The 19557-nt window shown below is 44.6% G+C and overlaps 1 protein-coding gene across 2 annotated transcripts in view; it reads right to left on the reverse strand.

Annotated features, from left to right (window-relative positions):
• Positions 1-19557, reverse strand: part of LOC138535099 (dimethylaniline monooxygenase [N-oxide-forming] 2-like) — a 365292-nt gene that overhangs the window by 132592 nt on the left and 213143 nt on the right. For both annotated transcript variants that reach the window (XM_069641269.1, XM_069641270.1), the window contains one exon: positions 14811-14953. In XM_069641269.1, the coding sequence (XP_069497370.1) occupies positions 14811-14953 (143 nt within the window). The remainder of the gene's footprint in view (positions 1-14810; positions 14954-19557) is intronic.

The following is a 19557-nucleotide window of genomic DNA, read 5'->3' on the forward strand; positions in this document are numbered from 1 at the left end:
ACACAGAGGGCAACAGGTTATGAGATTATTTTGTCCAAAGCTGAACTGGCAATTGTTAGATGTAGCACGGTTAACCCTGCAAGGTTCCTAGCAGAAGTAATTGAAGAGGGAGATTACGCCCACGACTGCACCCAAGTAACTGAGATGTACTCATGTACTAGGAAAGTTGAAGAAAACGCACTAGAGGGAGGTGAGCTTTTGTTTATTGATGGGTCATCAACTATTGATCAAGGAGACGGGATAAGGAGGACTGGGGCAGCAGTAGTACAAATGATGGAAGCGCCAGTGTGTGTGGCTATTAAGTGTGTACAATTACCACAGCATTACTCTGCTCAAGCGGCGGAACTGGTTGCACTCATATTGGCACTAAAGGAAAGTTTTGATAAAAAAGTTACTATATATTCCGACAGTGCATATGTTACATCCACTGTCCACTCAGGGCTATCAAAGTGGAGAAGAAGAGGGTTTAGGAGAGCTGACGGCACTCCAGTACAACATGCCCTCTTGTTGGCTGAACTAATTGAAGTAATAAACGATCCCCAAGAACTAGCCCTAGTAAAATGCACAGCACACACCAATGGAGAAGACTATATATCAAAAGGAAATGCAGCAGCAGACGCACATGCAAAATATGCTGCATATTTTGGTGAGATATGGAACCCCACAGACTCACAGAGAGGGAGAGGGAGGGGAATAGCGAGGGAGATGTTAATAAAAGAAGGGTACACCCATCTCCCAGCCACCCAGATTATGGAGTTACAAGCGGCTGCACCAATGGCCGAAAAAGAAGTATGGGTGAAAAGAGGATGCACAATGTCACCAACCGACGCACTATGGCGCCAGGGTGGCACTGGGAAAGTTGTAATACCATTGGCATTGTTAAATACCGCCTTGAACCAATTACATCACCCTGCCCATACAGGCAAAGAAATAATAGCAGCACGAATTAGAGAAGATTGGTTCTGTCCCGAGTTAACATCCCATGTGTCAAATTTTATCAGCAATTGCCTTACATGTCAACAGTTCACGGCCGGTCATACTTTAAAGGTGATAAGAGGTACCATACCCCGACCAGAAGGACCTTTTCGGCACCTCCACATTGACTATGTTGATATGATCAACATTTGTCAAGGCAATAGATACATGATAGTAGTAGTATGCCCATTTTCTAGGTGGATCGAAGCAGGGCCCTGTTCACACCCTGATGCGTTTAGAGCAGCCAAATTTATAGTAAGGGAGGTATTCCCCAGGTGGGGAGTGTGCGAGGTGTTAAGATCAGACAACGGACCCCATTTCGCAAATGAAATGTTCCAGCATATCACATCCCTACTGAACATTAAACACAAATTTGCATGTGCGTACCGCCCACAGGCCAATGGTGTATGTGAACGCCTGAATGGCCTATTGAAGGAGGCAATTGCTAAAATACAGCAAACAACAAAGAAAAGTTGGTTGTATTGCCTTCCGTTAGCACTGTTCGAACTTAGAAACAGGCCAGGGTCCGACCACCACCTCACCCCACACGAGGTGGTTACTGGACGCCAAATGCGCCTTCCCCTAACACCAACGTCAAGGGCATTCACCGACCAAGAAAGTTCTGCGAATGTGTTAGGTGATGAAATGTATCAATATGTGTCTTCTTTGATTACTAGCGTTGTGTTTGTGTCTCAACAGCTCGAGCGCACACGGGGCGGGTCCACCAGCAACCAAGAAATAGACGAAAATACAGAATTGGGAAAGGAGAACTTGTGCCAACTTGCCAAAGGTGACCACGTACTACTTCGAAATTTTAATAGAAAGTGGAACCAGCAGAGGTTCACTGGCCCCCATTTAGTAGAGGACGTATCAACAAGAGCAGTAAAACTAAAGGATAAGCGTGCGTGGAACCACCTGCATGATGTAAAAATTTACAAACTGCAGACCCGCCCCAGCGCCAACGACAGGTCCATTGGAAAAACGCCAACAACATCCCCGGCAGCGGAAGAAAACACAACCACAGACAACGACCCAATTGTTCCCTCGGAGAGAATAACGGACGAAGAAGGGGGTGATCCCCACACTGCCCACCCCATGGTCACACGTTCAAAGAGTAAAACTGCTCCCGCCATCTGAGCAAACCCCCCCCCCATTGACTACTAAATACAATTGTAATAAAAACTAAGGACTTCGCTTGCACCAATACACATGTAAACACGTGAATGTTCTCTTTTTCTCTCGCACATACAGGAGCTGCGTAATATTGTATTGTTAAGAAAAGTTATCTAACAAATTCAGTGTGCAGGCGTAGATGGTGCTGCCAGACGATAGTTACCCAGAAGAATTGTCACACCAATTTGTATACGAAATAAAAAGGCCAACATACTTAAAAAAGAAAAGGGTACGTGTATACTACACGGCCTTCCTCCTGGCCATAGAAAATTACATGCCCCACCTCCGCCCATACTTGCCGGTCTTGAGAGACCGATCACTTAGAGTAGCGTGGGAGCAACTCTTCACCTGGGCACTGAATGACTATTTGATAGGGAGAGCTTAATGAAACAAAACTAACATTTAATAACAAGCACTTTTTGAGAATTTTTAGGCGGGCAACTTTAACGTCGCAAGAATACGCTGCCAGGACTGCAGCAAGGTAAGAGCAAAATGTCGGTGAGGTTAGCATATGTAATAAAAATAATAGGGATTTTTATGATCACCGGAGTTTTGGCTGCCTCTGTATGGCAGTACAGCTATGCTATGAGTTTTTTTTGCTGCACCCAAACCTAATGTACCCCACCTCCCTGCTGCAACAGGTGTTACGTCAGGTGGTAACAGTAACAATGAACAAAAGCGAAATAAAGTTAAACGCAGCACATACTCAGACAATAAAGGTATTGATAATTATGTACAAGATTCAGCACACGTCACAAACAACATATGGTACCAGCACATGACCCGCATTGGTAAGCAGACAACTGAGGATAGCTGTTACGTTTGCTCATTAATACCATACGCCATGAGCGCTTCACGAACATTTGTTGCCACAGAAATAGATGAAAAAACAGCACAGTGCATAATATATTTGGCCCTGTTCCAAACGAAAGGAAGATTCCAAGGAACAGTAGTGCACATGACATGGAAAACACGAGACTCATACCCATATGAAAACAACTTCCTCAAGACCTATCTGAGTTATCACAAGACCAGTTTACATGCTGAAGCATTCAGATACATAACAAGTGGCCCTGAAAAAGGAGAAACAAAGAAGGTAACACTGCAGTATCTACCATGTGATTGGTACGCCACGGAAGTTCCGGGTAAACAAGGATGCTGGGAGAGGCCATTACTGACGATAACAGGAAAGGTGTTCCTGGGTACCAGCTGGGAGATAGGAGTGGTTGGCAGCAACATGGTAACAAAAGAAACTATCTCAACCATCGAGACACACAATCATCGATGTTGGACGACATGGATCAAGTATGTACCAATGCTCACGTGGGTAGAAGAAGATGAAGACCCGATAACTATATTACCATTGACTGCGCCCAAAGTATGTTACCAGCATAAAGGAGAGGTGGACGTGGGATATAACACCAATTGTGCAAGTGTGATGGAGTTACCTGAGGGGGGAGCGGGAACAGCAGTAATAATGGACCATTATTGGGCCTGCGGAGAAAAGGCATATCATACACTGCCTCCCCTGTGGAGTGGTGTGTGCACAATGGTACACGTCAATGTACCATCACTAGTGGTACCTAAGAAGCATGTCGATGTGGCGAAATTTCCGAAAATGGATGAAGGAGACAGGAGAAGAAAGAGATCTGCACCACTCCAGAAGGAGCAAGAAAACAGGACCAACAGCAATGATACTGTCCTAAACAGGAGAAAAAGACAAGGAGAGCCATTAACAGGAAATTATCTGTGGGGAAGGTCGGAAACGGAACTAACATCAATACCGCCAGAACACAGACTATTCAGCAGAGCAGCAATGTTCTTCTCCTCAATAATACATCCGGGACTGCAGGCATACGCAAACGCAAAATGGCTGCAAATAACCAGATGGGAACTAATGATGACCATAAATTCGACAGTAAATGGGTTTAACGCAATTAAAGAGGAGCTGCGAGCTGTAAGGATGGTAGCACTACAGAACAGATATGTATTGGACCTTCTCACAGCAATGGAAGGAGGAGTTTGTGCAAAGATAGGACAATCATGCTGCACGTTCATACCTGCCAACGATGCCGACAATGGTACACTAACAGAAGCAGTTTCACAATTGGCCCAGATGCACTCCAAAATGATGGACGAAAGTAACGGCGTAAACAAGGATAAAAGCTGGTTTTCACTATTATGGTCATGGATGCCATCTTGGCTGTCAGATGGACTGAAAATAATAGTGGGATGTGCTATTTTGGCTGGAGCTGCACTGATAATAATTAGATTTTGGAAAGCCCGGAAGGCGCGCTCAACTGATGAGTTGCTGGAAATGGTAGGAATGCACCCCTTGATGCCAGCGGATGACGGCCAGCACACAGGTGTGATAATACACGAAAGGGAGAAGTTGCGCACCCAAATCATCGCCAATCATCTAGACCCACCATCAGTGAAGATCGAGAACCCAAGGAACCCTAGGAGCTACATAGGAAGATGGGTGTACTGTACTCCTGGAGGAACATGCGAATACATGTATTGGTCATTTGAAGATCACGTAAACCATTATGGACATCTCGGAGGGATAACCAAGATATGGAGAGTAAGAGGAGATAACGAGAAGGATATGTTTGTGGTCGACAAGTCGACCAGAGGGGGGACTGAAGTGGGAGAATGGAAAACCAGACTCCCGTCCTTCACCTCTCGCGCTTGGCCTAGAGGGTCGCGGCCCAGACACCCGCCACGAGAAGAGTTTGCCCATTTACCAGATGACCAAATACCCTGGTACAGAAACATACGGATGTGTCCATCTGCCTGCCCAACAGCCCGCACTGGCCATGCCGACACCTGCGGCACTGACCAACTAGACTGAAATCTACACATCGTTAGAGATGCCATGACAACCTAGATAACGGGAAGCACCGCTGAACTATTATACACGCTGAACATTTCCACACCAATCTACACGAAGAACATACTCAGTGCTCTGACGTAGGCGACAGGCTTATTCACGGACGTGCATCTTTATTATTTTTACATAGGCTTTCAGAATGCAGAAACGCAAGACGCACCATGAGCTCATTTATAACGCTTGCTCACGCTTCTCTTGAAACCCGTTACCATCATGAGAGATATAATGGAAACACGATACTGGCCATGAAACTGTATGCCACTATAACCTAAAGCATCCATGCACTAAATGGATTACTCGTGCACCAGGCCCAAGTAGGCCTCAAGCAAGAGTTCCCGTGGACATTAACAAAGCAAAAGTCAGGTTGCTGAGCCTGCAGAAAGAACCCAGTGGAGCAACCAGCCAAGGTCGTAATGTTGCAAACCCACAGTCAAGAAACAAATCTTCAAAGGCACGATGTTGCAACCTCGCACTCCACGTACCAATGTTAAAATCATATCTGCAAATTAAACCAGACATACAGTGGAAAAACAATATTAATTGTGCAGAATTATGCCTCAAACACGGTCCCTCCCCACGTGACCAAGCCGAACCTGACGAGATGCCAAAACCCAGGAGAGAAAAGGCGTCTGGGTACCTCGCTACGAGACGCAGGCCGACACACTTGAAAGGCTCAATGGACACCTGCTACAGTGGGAACGGTCAGTCTCCCACCTATGAATAAATCCTCACATTGCCTGCACGTACCCATATTGAAACACTGTTGCAACCACAGGTGCACCGTGTGCTGGGAACAACGGTGGTCCCAGGCTGGGGAGCTCACGGATGCACCAATCAGAACATGAGGTTCTTATCTCAGACGTCAGTAACGTTAGCCAATCCTCAGGGGTCTTCATGTAACAATTCTTATGTATCTAATTGTAGGGACAACCCAGATATACCACCTGACTACATCTTAACCACTAATATCATTCTCTATATGCGTACTATACTAACCCCACCACTCGAGCAACCAATCAAGAGTGGCGATAGGTTCTTTTGGTAACTTTTTGGAATGACGCAAGTAGCGCGTCATAATGTAGTAAAAAGGGCCTGCGAGCCCCACTATTGTGTGTGTGTCAGGACGAACGCGTACGCTCCTTGACCCATCCCTGCCGTTTGCATAATAAACGGCAGAAGTTGCCTTGCTCCTTGTGTGTGCCTCATACTCTGTCTCGATCCGAGATATACACGGGAGGAGTTGGGGCCTCCCTGCCCGGAGGTCTGCGGACGGCCCGGCCGACCCCGGCAGAATCCCCCCCGACAGTTCATGTAAGGAAGGCATTCATTTTGTTTAATCTGCAGAGGTTGTGGTTTAACCCAACTTCTATTGATAGATCTACTGTCTTGAGTGTTAAGCAATCTGCCTTGACTCTCTCTCATAAGAGGATGGAAGAATCATGTTCGGCATTGCTGCTGGGCATAGGATATCGTATTGGCAAACAAGGTTTGGGTCCGAAATGGATCTTGACCTCAATACTCCCCCTTTTGCACGGACACTCTTTTTGGAGTTTAGATTGGGCATATTGAGGGTAGCCTCCTTCACTAAGTTCTGGGGGAGTCGAACAATGGCCTATGTGTGCTATGTGGCCTATGTGTGTTATGTTGCCTATGTGTGTTATGTGGCCTATGTGTGTTATGTGGTACTGTTGAGGAACCCCTGGAGCACTTCATGCTGTTCTGTGAGGAATTTAAGTAGTAAAGGAAAGTTTAATTGTAGGGCTAACCGTGAGGTTGCAGAAGCGTTGGATTTTAGTAAATCTACCAAGCTGTACTAGGTGGTAAAATATATCCATAGGGCTTGGCTATGCCGGAGTAAAATGATTAAGGAATCTGAAACCCATTGAAATTAAAATCAGATTATAAATATAGATGAACAGTGAAAATTGAGATTGTGTCTTAATTCTGCTACCATTAGTATGACAATGAATGTATTGAATTTTCTTTTTTAACTTCTGGTATAAGGTCAAATGTGTAAATATTTTAGATTTGCCCTGCTTCAGGTTTTTATAAATAAAATGGTGTCTTATCTGTTTTAAATGTGTTTTGATCCATGTGTTTTATACCTAAAGACAGAATGTCAAATAAAGATTGTGTTTGATTTGATTTGATAGGAAATGACAGTAAAATACAATAAGATCCCTCCAAAAAGACTCCAAACAAGCTCTAAACCTCTTGCCAAGTGGTTGTTGTGCAGGATGGCTACCGATTACAAGCAGGAAAGCATGGGAGAGCACTAAGAGAGGGATGCAAAAAAGGGCAGGGACACCTGACTACCTCAGCCTATTGCTATTGGGATGGGAGGGGAAAGGAAAGGAAAAAGGCCAGAAACAAACAAAGGACTAGACCACAAAGACAGTGCACTCTAGGAGAAGTACAGATTAGAAAATGGACTGGAAATCACAGTACAACAAAGATAGATCTCTCCAAAAAGGCACCAGGGAAAGCAGGTGAGAGCAGTAAGAGAGGGCTTCAAAAAGGTACCAAACAGGCCCTAATCTGTCAATAATAGACAACGCCAACAGCATCTACTTCAGCATACAGGACTACCTAGCCAGAAAATTATAATAGATACAGAATGCTGCAGAAAGACTACTTCTAAAACTCAACTGGAAAGAAAACATCACACCAGCACTAACATCTCTACACTGGCTCCTAGTGAAAAAATTAATCTACTTAAAAATGCTCTGTATTGGTAACAAAGCTATTCATGGCCAAAGAGCAGAATACCTTCAAGAAACTATCTCCATCTACAACCAAAAGAGAACTCTGAAGTATAGCAACGACATAGGTCTGGAACCCAAACAATGCTAAAAAATGAAATGTGGTGGATTAGTCTTCTCTAGAATCTCAACAAAACTCAGGAGTTCTCTCCCTACGGGAATACACACAACTTTTGTGCTGCGGCACAGGCACTCATCCTTTCCAATATGGATTATAGAAACACAATTCTTACTAGACCCCACAACAACACTCTTACTCTCCTGCAAGCCATACAGAACACAGAAGTAACACTCATGCTGCACTTACCGAGACACTTAACATTGCCCCAATTCTCTGCTAGCTCCACTGGCCACCCCAAAGCACAGAGTATTGCTTTCAAAGGACTAGGCACCTTATATAGGCCATCCCCTTCAAAACCCTATACTACATTCACAACAATATGAAGCCCATCACACTCACAAACATCAGACAAACCAACGAAAATCTCCATTGCATCCTGCTCTGCAAGCTAACCTGCACGCAAAAACTAGCCTTCACCCAATGGGCACCCATAGCATGGTCACCCTCTCACCACACATCCGTTCCAAACCGTTCATCTTTACCTTCCACAAAATCCTCAAAATGTACCTCTTCCCCTCCCTCCTAATCCAGCCAGACTGCCTCCTTTTATCTATCCAGATCTTCCTACCCGGCTTTTAAAAACATTGTATCTTCTGTTTCACCCCTCCTTTGAACTTTGTAAAGCAGTCCAAAACCCACTGGCTAAGGCCAGTGCTGTATAAAAGTTTAAATAAAATAAAATAAATGGCTTTGTGGTTGTCCCTGTGGTCGTAAACATCAATAATTGACTGTGAAGCACAATCCAGAATAAAGAAGCATGGCCAGGAATGGGCATCCCTTTGGAGTGTGGGAATAGCATGCCCTTGTTGGTGAATGGTCCAATGAATAATGTAAAGGGCCCTGAACTGGAACCACAAGGAGTCAATGATGTTTAGCCACAGCCAGGCTTATATTATTGCGCCTTTAGAGTCTGAGTGAGGGTGAGCGGGACAGTTTGTGCAGATCTGAAAACATCCAAAATGTGGGTGGTTGCATGAGTTGGGTCAAGGATATGCTGTGAAACGCCAAGGTCTTTCAGGGACCAATCTAGGGACACGTATTAGTGTCAGTCTCATCCAATAGTCCCAAGTTGAGGTCGCCACGGAGTAATGTCTTGGATGAGGTTTTGGACTTAGAGAGGAGGTGCACAATCTCATCTTTGAAGGAAAGCAGAGGGCCAATGGGATGATAGACCAGGTGGATCGCTATCGTGGAGGTATGTGAGACAGTTAACTTAGTGGTTAAGAGCTCACCAGTGGAGAAAGTAGTGTTGTTGGTATCTCTGATAGGGAGCAAGGTTCTGGCTATAAGACTTTAGACTCCACTCTGCCTTTGCAGTAAATGGTGTAGTCAGGGGGCAAGACAATTGTAAGGGATAGGCGTGAGGCATTGTTAAGCCATGTTTCTGAGATGGTTAATAGGTCTACATTATTTCATTTGATGGGCTTGGAGATATCAAGGGGGTGTGTCTGTATCGATCTAGCATTTACTAATGCTTATTTAAAAAATGTGCCTGAGAGGCTTTTGACTAGATAGCTATCTTTGGAGTGGGTAGAGTTAGCGTTCCAGGTTTCCAGCCTTTGGGTGCCAGGGAGGACACCAGAGAGGTGTGTAGAGGTGCAGCTGCACTGTCAAGTTGTGGTCCCCCTAGATCAGGTATATGAATGTCGCCGTAGTCTGTGCGACTCCAGGGTGACCAAGTTGCAATGCAGGGAGTAGGGCAGGAGATTGGGAGCAAGGTGGGGTGGAGGTTGGGTAGATAGCCAAGCTAGTGGGCCCATCCCTGTGGGAATGCTATGATGTGTAGGGCGTTGCAGAGTGGTTTACTGTAGTGTCCGCCGAAGCACACGTTAACTGTGGAAGAGTTGTTACAAGGGTTTCTGGATCACGGGACAAGTGTCCATTCGCAAGGGAATTGGGGCAACAGAGAAGATATGCCGTAGGTTGCTGTGTTTTCAGTGATGCTCATTAGGGATTTAGCAATGCAAAGGCTGCTGGCCAATGTTGCAGTCACCTCAAACCAGCCATGCCCCTGGGTTGACCACTACATTATTTCTTTCACCATACCGATCTCTAAATCCCCTCAAACCTGTGGCGCCACCTTTGCCTCCCACCCTCACTCGAAGCTCATGTAACATAACTAAAACCAGTATCTTACCTTCCTGGACAAACTGGCCTCAACGCAGACATTGGTCAATGACCCTGCCTCACTGGTAGATTCTTACAACCAAACGCCTCACCAGGCCATCAATACTGTGGCCCTTCACGCCACACAAAGCTAAACCCGCAGTGCATATTAATGCCTGGTTCTCTGCAGATCTCAAAGTCCTCTGCTTGAAAAATACGTGAGGTTGAAACCAAATGTAGGAACCATTCCTCAGAACCTAATAAAGGCAGCTTCTCCTGTTTAGCGAGGGAATACAAACAGGCGATACTTCAATTGAAAAGCTCTACATATAATACTAGAATTACCAACACTAGATCTTCGCAATCCTGCAAGAGCTCGAATCTCCTGCACCCCCCCAGAAACTGCACCAAGGACACAACTTGATGCGCTAATATTCAAAAGGCACTATTATATAAAATGTAACTGCTCCAGAAGAAGATCCTAATAAAAGGAAACTTCACCTCACCTCATGCCCCCCGCTTCAGGGTCTCTAACCTTTCTGCAAAACTCTCCTCCATTTAACTTCAAACCAGTCTCGGAAACGGAGGTCATCCAGATCATTAAAAGCCTTAAATCTTCCTGCTGCCAAGGGGACATATGCCCAGCAGCAGTCTTCAAGAACTGCGCCGAATCCCTGGCACCATTCATCACTGGCCTAATTGTTAGGCAGAAACCTGTGCAGTTCCCTTAGGGAACACTGCAAACGATTTAGGACTACAGGTGTTAGCAGTAAACCCACTTGGTAGCAGTCTGTACCACCCAGATTTACCTGGTAGCTGTGGCTGAGCAGTCAGACTTCCCTCAAGAAGAGTTAGGCAGTATGCAAAGTATACACAATAGGCACTCAGACACAGTAATAGAAGCAAACACTGACCAGAGCTTTGGTATCAAAGTATATAATTATTTATTTAAGAACACACTGTTTGAAACACTCCAACACTCTTATTGTAAAACACTCTAAACACCGTTACTATTATAATATATACACCCCTTATTTCTTATCAGATAAGTCTTAGTAAAACACCACTTATTTTCATACAGAGGTGAGCGTTTAACTAGATGGCACTCCAATAAGTTTGTGAAAAAGGGGGGGGAGACAGAATATGGAAAGGTACAACACTCTAAGATTTAGGAACACTGTTAGCAAGGCAGAGGACAAAAGTCACTGGTGAGCCAAAGTCCAAAGGCTGGGCCCACTCTTAGAGAGAGCAGAGCACAAATGTGCCCAAGATCAAACAGTTACACTAGGCTTAGAAAGTCTTGCAGAGAGTTCAAAAAGAGTTTAGAGAGGCTCAGAAAAGTTTAGCCAGGGTGTCCCAGGCTAACCCAGGTTCGAAAGCCGGGGGCTAAATCTACCCCATACAGTCGGTGGCAAGGGAAGCCAGGCAGGACACAGTACCTTAAGTCGGAAGGATCCTCCAGCGGTGGCAGTTGTTCCTGACAGTGGGTGCAAGTTGCGTCGTCGTCCAGGGGAAGAGAAGATCTCGACTTGGAGGAAAGATGAAGGTCGTTGCACTGCCAGGGAAGAAACCAGCCGCGGAGTTTTCCGGTTAAAAGTGGTACCTTTTAATTCGCGGTCATGGTAAAACGTGGTATCCCGGTTGCCGGGGTGCTTGGCACAGGCAAGGCGGCCACGAGATACGTCGGGAAGGCGAAAAGATGGTGAAACTGATTATCCCCACCAGTCAAAGGAAGAAGACTCTCCGGCGGGAGATCTCCTCTGTCGTTGGGAAAAGTGGTGAGACGGTCCAGCAGGGCTCCACCGGTGGTGTCGTTGTGGCAGGTCGGCTCAGCTTCTCCCTCGTCGGATTCTTAGGTCCTGTGGCGACTTCTGAAGTTCCAGTCCCCAAAGCCCTGCTTTTATGCAGAAAACCCCCATTCACTCAGCCTAGCTGTCACTCAAACATGCTAAGTGGTGAGCCGGCCGGCTCACCACTTGGGCCAATCAGGACGGAGTGCAACTCAGTCCAGGGTGCCTAAATCCCCCTCCACCCCTCTTAAGTACCTCAGACAGAGTGGCACCACTTTGGAGGGCTTCTGTGGAGAAGCCCGCCAAAAAGTGGAACAAAGGGCTCGACTTGGGTTGGAGTCACAGAAGAGAACACAAACGCCATTTTAAAATCAAGTTTTGGCAAAAAAATACCAACCGGAGAATTAATAATAAATAAATAAACCGGCGGTATGTTCGAGGCTACCGTAAATAATTAAATAAAGATAGTAGCCTAAAACAATGGGAAACCCCATAGGAAAATATTTGCGGTTGAATATAAAAAGTAGCATCCACTGCCACCAGCCAAAACTCGATCAGGGGGGAAGGAGACGTGCCCCCTCGACTAACAGACCCTGGGGCAATTGAATTGCCCCAGCCAGTACGTCCACAATATGATGGTTTGTACTGGTTCTGTTCAGAATTTGAGACTAGTAAAGTCAATGGTGACTTTACATGCCCTGGGAGACAGTAGTCAGTCCCAGGGTATGGAGTCTATACTGGGGGGTCACTATGACACCCCTGTGTTACTGCACTGAGGGTGCTGTGTAACACACATCACAAAAACACATGAAGCCCAATGGGGTAAAAGACCCCATAGCCCATTAAGCACATCTAGATTCAAAGAAACACATTCAAATCATGCCCAAGAGTGAGGGTAAAAGAGTCTCACTCTTGGCAGGAGAAAAAAATAAACCCCAAAAATCCAGCAAAGCTGCTGGGGGACTCACTAGGTTAGGAAATTCAGCCTAAAAAGTGAATTCTCCCTAACACTAATCAATGCCTAAATCTCCACATGTTTGGTGCCAACAACTCTAAAGGATATGTGTGTCATTCCACTCTTGACAAAACCAACACTAGACCCAGCCAACACCCAACCAACACGTACTACCACCCAAAAACTACAGTCCCATTGCTCCTCAAAATCCTGGATCAGCAGTTTAACTACACATCCAGCTACACCTAGAATCCAACAACCTCCTAGGCTTGCGACAATCCAGATTACACCCACGCTATGGCACAGAATCTGCTCTGTTGGATTTAAAAAGCCAAGTGATGAGATCAAGGATGCCGGTAACTCAGAACTCCTCCTTCGGCTTCACTTATTGGCAGCCTTTGACTTTGTAGACCACCAAATCATGTGTCATCACCTAACCTCTGCAGACCACTTCTCCACTGAAGCCACCTTGTGGATTTCCTCCTTCCTATCGGACATATCCTTGAGAGTCTTTTGTCCATTGCCTCGGTTCCCAATGCTCCCATTACCTATGGCGTCCCCCAATGTTTAGGGATCTCCCCTACAGTCTACAACATCTTTACTAAACCCCTATTCAACCTCCTGGACAGCCAGCTTATTTCTTACATGAACTATGCTGATGACGCTCAGATCCTCCTCCCTCTCACTAGAAACTATTCTACTGATTCTAACACTCTGAACTCTGTCTACTTAACCATCCAAGCCTGGATGGCCTCACACCTCCTTTGCCTTAATGGTGACAAGACTGAACTTCTCCTGGTCTGCTCGCAAGCATCATCCAGAAAACTTGATCAAGACTACAACACCTTCACCATAGATGACATCATGATCCATTCATCTAGTGATGTCATAGCATTGGGCGTCTACCTAGATGCCACCCTGTACCTCACCACGCTGGTCAATGCTATTGCTTCTACCATGGCTCACTCAACAAAGTTAATCAATGCCTGCAGATGCTTTTTGTCCACCAACAGTTGTCTCACTATTGCCTGTGCCCTCATTGGCTCTAGACAGGATTACTGCCATGCCCTACTTGCAGGTACCTCCACTCGGAACATTAACAAACTCCAGGTGATCCAGACCAACGCACTCAGAGCCGCACTAAACATCCAGAGGCAGGTGCACATCTCAGCCACAGGAAGAAAGGAGCACTGGCTCCGGATTCGTGAGCGCATTACATTTAAAACACCAGCCATCACCCACAAATGCCTATCGAACACTGCCCCCAGATACCTCTCTCAAAAATTCTGCAAATCACAATTGTCGAGACCCACCCACTCCTCCCACACTCACCAGCTGATCACCCCAAGATTCCGACTAAAAAGTGTTGGGGTGGTTGAGCTGCCCGGTCATCGCTTCCAAAAACTGGAACTCTCTACCCTTGACTCGAAGAGCAGAGCAATCTTATTGGTGCTTCCTGAAACAGCAAGACTCTGCTATTCTCTTAATGCCTGACCCCGTTCTGTCCTTCTGTGTTACTGATGCCTGTATACCAAAATGTATAAGATGCCTGTGTACCTAAATGTATATTGTTCTCAATTGTTGTGTAAATCCTGTAACCAATGCCTTGATGCCTGCGGGTTTGTGTGCTTAGCAAATGCAAAAGACATTAAAATTATGTGGGTAGTTAGTGGGTAGAGCAAATAAAAGCAGGCTTCCTGGTTGACATGGGGGCAAGAGACTGGTTTAACCATCAACGTTTTTATTTTTCAGGCCTTTATTAACCTGCAATTGACATTTTCTGATGCTTTATCGCATGCCCCAATATCCATTAGATCACGTTTTGCCTTTCTCAGTGCCTGCCTGAGGTAATAGACCAGTCACAAAAGTTAAATGATTCTCATGTTCAAACTGCTAAGCCTGGATACCTGTTCAGTTATTTGAGGTGCTGCATCCTGTGCAGCAATTGTTCAGCAGCAGTACCATGTGCATTTCGCCAGAGTCGGGGATATTCTTAGGGTAGAGCCACTGCTAGAAAGAGGGAAGTGTGTGTTACCTTGTCTGCCGTGTGGCTCAGCTCCACGGCCAGATCTGCTCCAGTGTTCCCCATTCCAAGGATGATCACTCTTTTCCCCTTGAATGCATCGGGGTGCTTGTACTCTCTGCTATGGAAACACTGGCCTTTGAACTTCTCTATCCCTGTAATACACGTGTATGTAAAAGGGGAAAAACACATGAAAAATGTATCAAAACAATGACACATGTAAATAATGTTCATAGATTCCTAAACCGGCATAGATAAATGTTCAATACGAGATCTTTATTTTACTTATTTATTATGTATGTGGTTTCTAGCACACCTTACACGTACGAAATAGGATTATTCTGAAAAAGCAGACTAAAAATACAGATATAAAATAGAAAAACATTACTTTACAATAGTAACTACATATTCACCATAACTTAATAAAACTAAACTCAATATAAATTGTTTCTGAGCATTAAAAAGTTCCAAAAAGCATGTGTTTCAATAGAACAGGGGTTATGCACAAACTGGATAACATACAATGTTCTAAATTGTCCCAGAAAAGGTCATACAATATATTTATTTTTAAGTATTTCAGTAACATTATAATTTTTACAAAAACGATGAGTGCTCATTTCTGATAAAACTAGCCAGAGCCCCTGGATTTCCCTTGTCTGTGAAAGATTCAAGTCAAACATATTAATTCTCTCATTTGGTCACTACCAGGAAATGTCTGAATAAAAGGCAGGGCTGGATGGAATCTGGGAAAATGATTAGCGAACTCTATTAACAGAAGATTTTTCCTAAAATTGGTTAAATTGAAACTCCAATTCCATCCTATGACCTCTCTCTGTAAATCTTTAAAAGTAAATAATTTAAAGTCCAAAGAGGAGTAATCAACTATTTGCACAGACTCTCCACAGCTTCTTAAAAATGGTATGAAAGGTTGATCAGAGTCGCAAGCTGATGTGTTTTAGGAAGGACATTAAGTCTTCGCAGCATACCCATAGAAAACACAGAGATAACCCCAATTCAGTTATCATAACCAGCACTGGAGAAGACATGCGAAAGACAAAAAGACCCTTGCATACTCGACCCTCCCATGGCTTCACTGTTTTGAGGGAAAGACAGGGAGAGAATTCAATGTCATATAATAAGGATGGTATATGTTGTTGCATATACAAAGTAATGCATGGAGAAAGAGAATAAAGAATAGGCTGCAAATTACATTTCATAGTAAATGCTACCAAAGTGGGAATCACTTTCATTTTATCTTCATTAAAAAATGTGAATATGTATTACTAATCATGAAGCCTAAGTATTTCATTTGCTTCACTTCACTAAGATAAACACCTTCTATATACCATCATAACGCTCTGTGCTACACAGTGTATGATATGATATGATATGATATGATAGTTTATTTATATACTTGAAAAATGATGAATACACTATGTTGTGCTATTAATTTGCAAATCATGTTCTAATGAATATTTCCAAAAGGCGTCAAGACTTTGCTGAAGACCTCCTTAGGGTCCATCCAGCACAACAGGTTCATCAGTTTAAGCCAACTATACATAATCATACGGATCTTACCTAATTGGAACATTTCTAAATAAGAGCTGTTCCAACGTCTGCAAGGTAAAGATAGAATACCGAGGGGGCCTATCCACGTCCTCTATTAGGCCTGTAGTAGTTGGAAAATAATTGGTTCGTGAACCTCCACCTCTGCATTCAGTCTCACCTGGATAGATGTGTTATTACGGAAGATAATTACAAGTTCCAAAGGCCTGGCCACCTCCCACCCTACTGCGATCAGCAATTTTTGCCAAAATCTACCTAAATTGACTTCATCAGAGAAAATTAAGAAAGACAACAGAAAATAGGTGATGTTTACCTACTAATGTTTGATACTTCAAATGTACAAGAGAAAGCCATTTACCAGAGTGTTTGAGCTCTTTTTAAAAAACGGTTTGACATAGCGGAATAATCTTGTTCTGCGCAGACCAGTGAAACAGCTCTTCTCACACCGAAAAACCTTACTGATTGTGTCTAATAGAGCAATATGACAACAATTCTCCGGGGAGTTTCTGCAGCCCTTTTTGTAAATCTGCATTATGAATGGTAGAGTCCAGGTAGCAGGAATCCGAGCAGTGTTAATAATATCTGAAAATAAAATGCTCAAAATAGGTGCCAACATAGGGGCTTTCAAAGCACATTAGAAAGACCAGCTGGTCCTGGAGCTCTTGAAGGTTTTACATTTTTTATTGAAATGGCAATAAATTATTCAGCAAATTGGTTTCATTGGCCTCCTTCTACCCCAATCCTGGGGGGCGTTTTAACTCCCATGTTAACCAACCTGTGCCTGATAGGAGGCATTGTGGGACAACAGTGAACTCTGGGAGGCTGCTTACCTATCCTAACTATTACCCTATATTTAAATCAAAGGACCAGACCCTCTCTCGATCATCCGGCCAGCAAGGCAGGCAGGGTGTTAGCCCCAGAAGGTGTGGCTTTGGTCTCCTATCGGTATGAATTATGTTCCTCTATTGAGGAAATCGATTGACAGGTGGGCTCCCTGCCAGTGAGTGTCATGGCTCCAGAAAGCAAGGGGGTTTTTCCTTATCTGGAGGAGGTGTAAATCTATCAGGGCAATCGGTTCAGCCTTCCGCCATACAATTCCTCTCATGGAACATTGCAGGGGCTAGTGGGAAGTGAGCAAATACTGATATATTTAATTCTCTTTAAATCGCATGACGTGTACCTTGTGCAGGAAACCTGGCCCCTAGAGACCCCTCACTATGATGTTTTGTATCTGATTGGGTAGCAGCCAATAACAATAATAGGGGCAGATGTGTTGGTGGCCTGGTAGTATTGGTTAGATCCTGACTTGGACTTGACTGTAGGTTGGAGGATATTAGGACCGAGAGGGACTCCCTACAAATTTTGCTGCTATCCTGGCAGAACCGGGGGACAGTGGCCGTCCTAAACCACTATAATAGCCCGCACAAGGCTGAGACAAATAGGCTGCAACATCTTAAAATCTTTATTGAAGAACAACTGGCACTGAGGGCAGATAGTACCACCACTTTCCTTGTAGGAGGAGATTTTAACCTCAAAATGGATGCAGGTCTGCCGGATGATCTTTCAGATCCTTCTGAAGACATGACATGCAGGACACCTGGGTTTGTGCCAAAGGCCTCCAATTTTTTGTCTGGCTCATAGAATGGGGCATGCAGGCAGTCAATGGCCGCGTCCTTCCGGATATCCCTGGTCTTCCCACATTCCCAAATCATCAGGGATTGTCCACTATCGATTATTTCTGCATTTCAGTGCAAATGTGGGACAGCATCCAGTAATTTGAAGTACTGGGTGATCTCCCTAGCGATCATCATTCAATAAGTCTTAAAAAGCAGGAGGTTGTGGGGAATGAAAGGAAGATTGTTAATAATAACTTTCCAAATTTGACAGATGTTGAGACGATGCATAACAGGAGAATAAATTGGGCAAGAATTGTGGATTCAAATCTACATCTTAAAATCCTGGCTGAGCAAAGCTCCTGTATTTTGTCCATCTTAGACAATCCTGATAACATCACCCTTGTGGTAACCAGTTTTGCAGCACTAATGGGTGCTTTTTCGAAGGGTTTTGTGAAGAAATGTAAGGGGAAGGAGAAGCTGAATAGGAAGGGAGGGTTTAATAAAGCATGCTTTTGGCGGCTATAAAATCTCTTGTCAGCTCCAAGTGCAACTTCATCCAGGCAAGAGCACGGTATCGTGCAGCCCTGGAAAAGAGGAAAATCAGACTGCATGAGGAAGCATGGCTGGGTCTGCTGGAGGCTGTGTTGACCAAGGATTCTAAACGATTTTTGGAGTTTGGGAATGAGGGGGTCGGCATACATGACCTTAAACAGGACAAAGGGTACACATGTGGATGAACACTCATGGGTGGAGTAGTTTTCCAATCTGTTTAATGGCACAGATCATTCCAAGCCGAGTTCAAGCTCCAGTTCTACCCTGTGTTTTATCTCCAAGGAGGTACTTTTGGCCATTAATAAGCAGGCGCGTAATTGCCTCACAGGCCCGGACGCTATTCCTGCGGACCTCTTTCATCAACAAGTCGAAGTCTGAGCACCATTGATGACGGTGGTCTACAATGCCTTTTTGGAGTCCGGCAACTTTCTACCTTTTGATTGTCTGCCATAATTTTCCCCATTTTCAAGAAAAGGGGATACAGCCAGCCCCCTGTTTTACCGACCTATCTCCCTGCTTGATACTGCCATCAAAATGTGCGGCTTGCTTCCAAATTGGTTTGGGGGTCCGCCAGGGTTGTGTTTTGGCCTCAGTCCTTTTCATCTAGTATATTAATGGCCTACACGAGGCGAAGTTGGACTCTGAGGCAGATTTCCTGATGTTAGGTGGTAGGGTCTTTCCAACCTTACCCTACGCTGATGACACAGTTTTGATAGCCAGAACCCCAGTGGCCCTTCAGAAACCAATCAATGCCTATGATGAGTCCATGAATAATTTGGAATTGAAAATTAACACCTCGTAATCTGCTGTGATGACATGCCTTGGTGGGAGAGGGAATACGAAAATGTACCCTATGGTTTGAATTGGGCCATTCATCCCAAGAGTTAGGGAGTTTGACTATTTGTGTGTCTGTCTTTCAGTGACAGTAACAGGTAAAGCCCATCTAGGCAAGCAACAATTGAAGATGGCCCAATACTTGGGCGGACTTTAGCATTTTATGGCACAATGCCATGGCCAAACTCTAG

Source organism: Ambystoma mexicanum, chromosome 1q (genome assembly GCF_040938575.1).
Source record: "Ambystoma mexicanum isolate Mex_15411 chromosome 1q, UKY_AmexF1_1, whole genome shotgun sequence".
Taxonomy (NCBI): Eukaryota; Metazoa; Chordata; class Amphibia; order Caudata; family Ambystomatidae; genus Ambystoma; species Ambystoma mexicanum.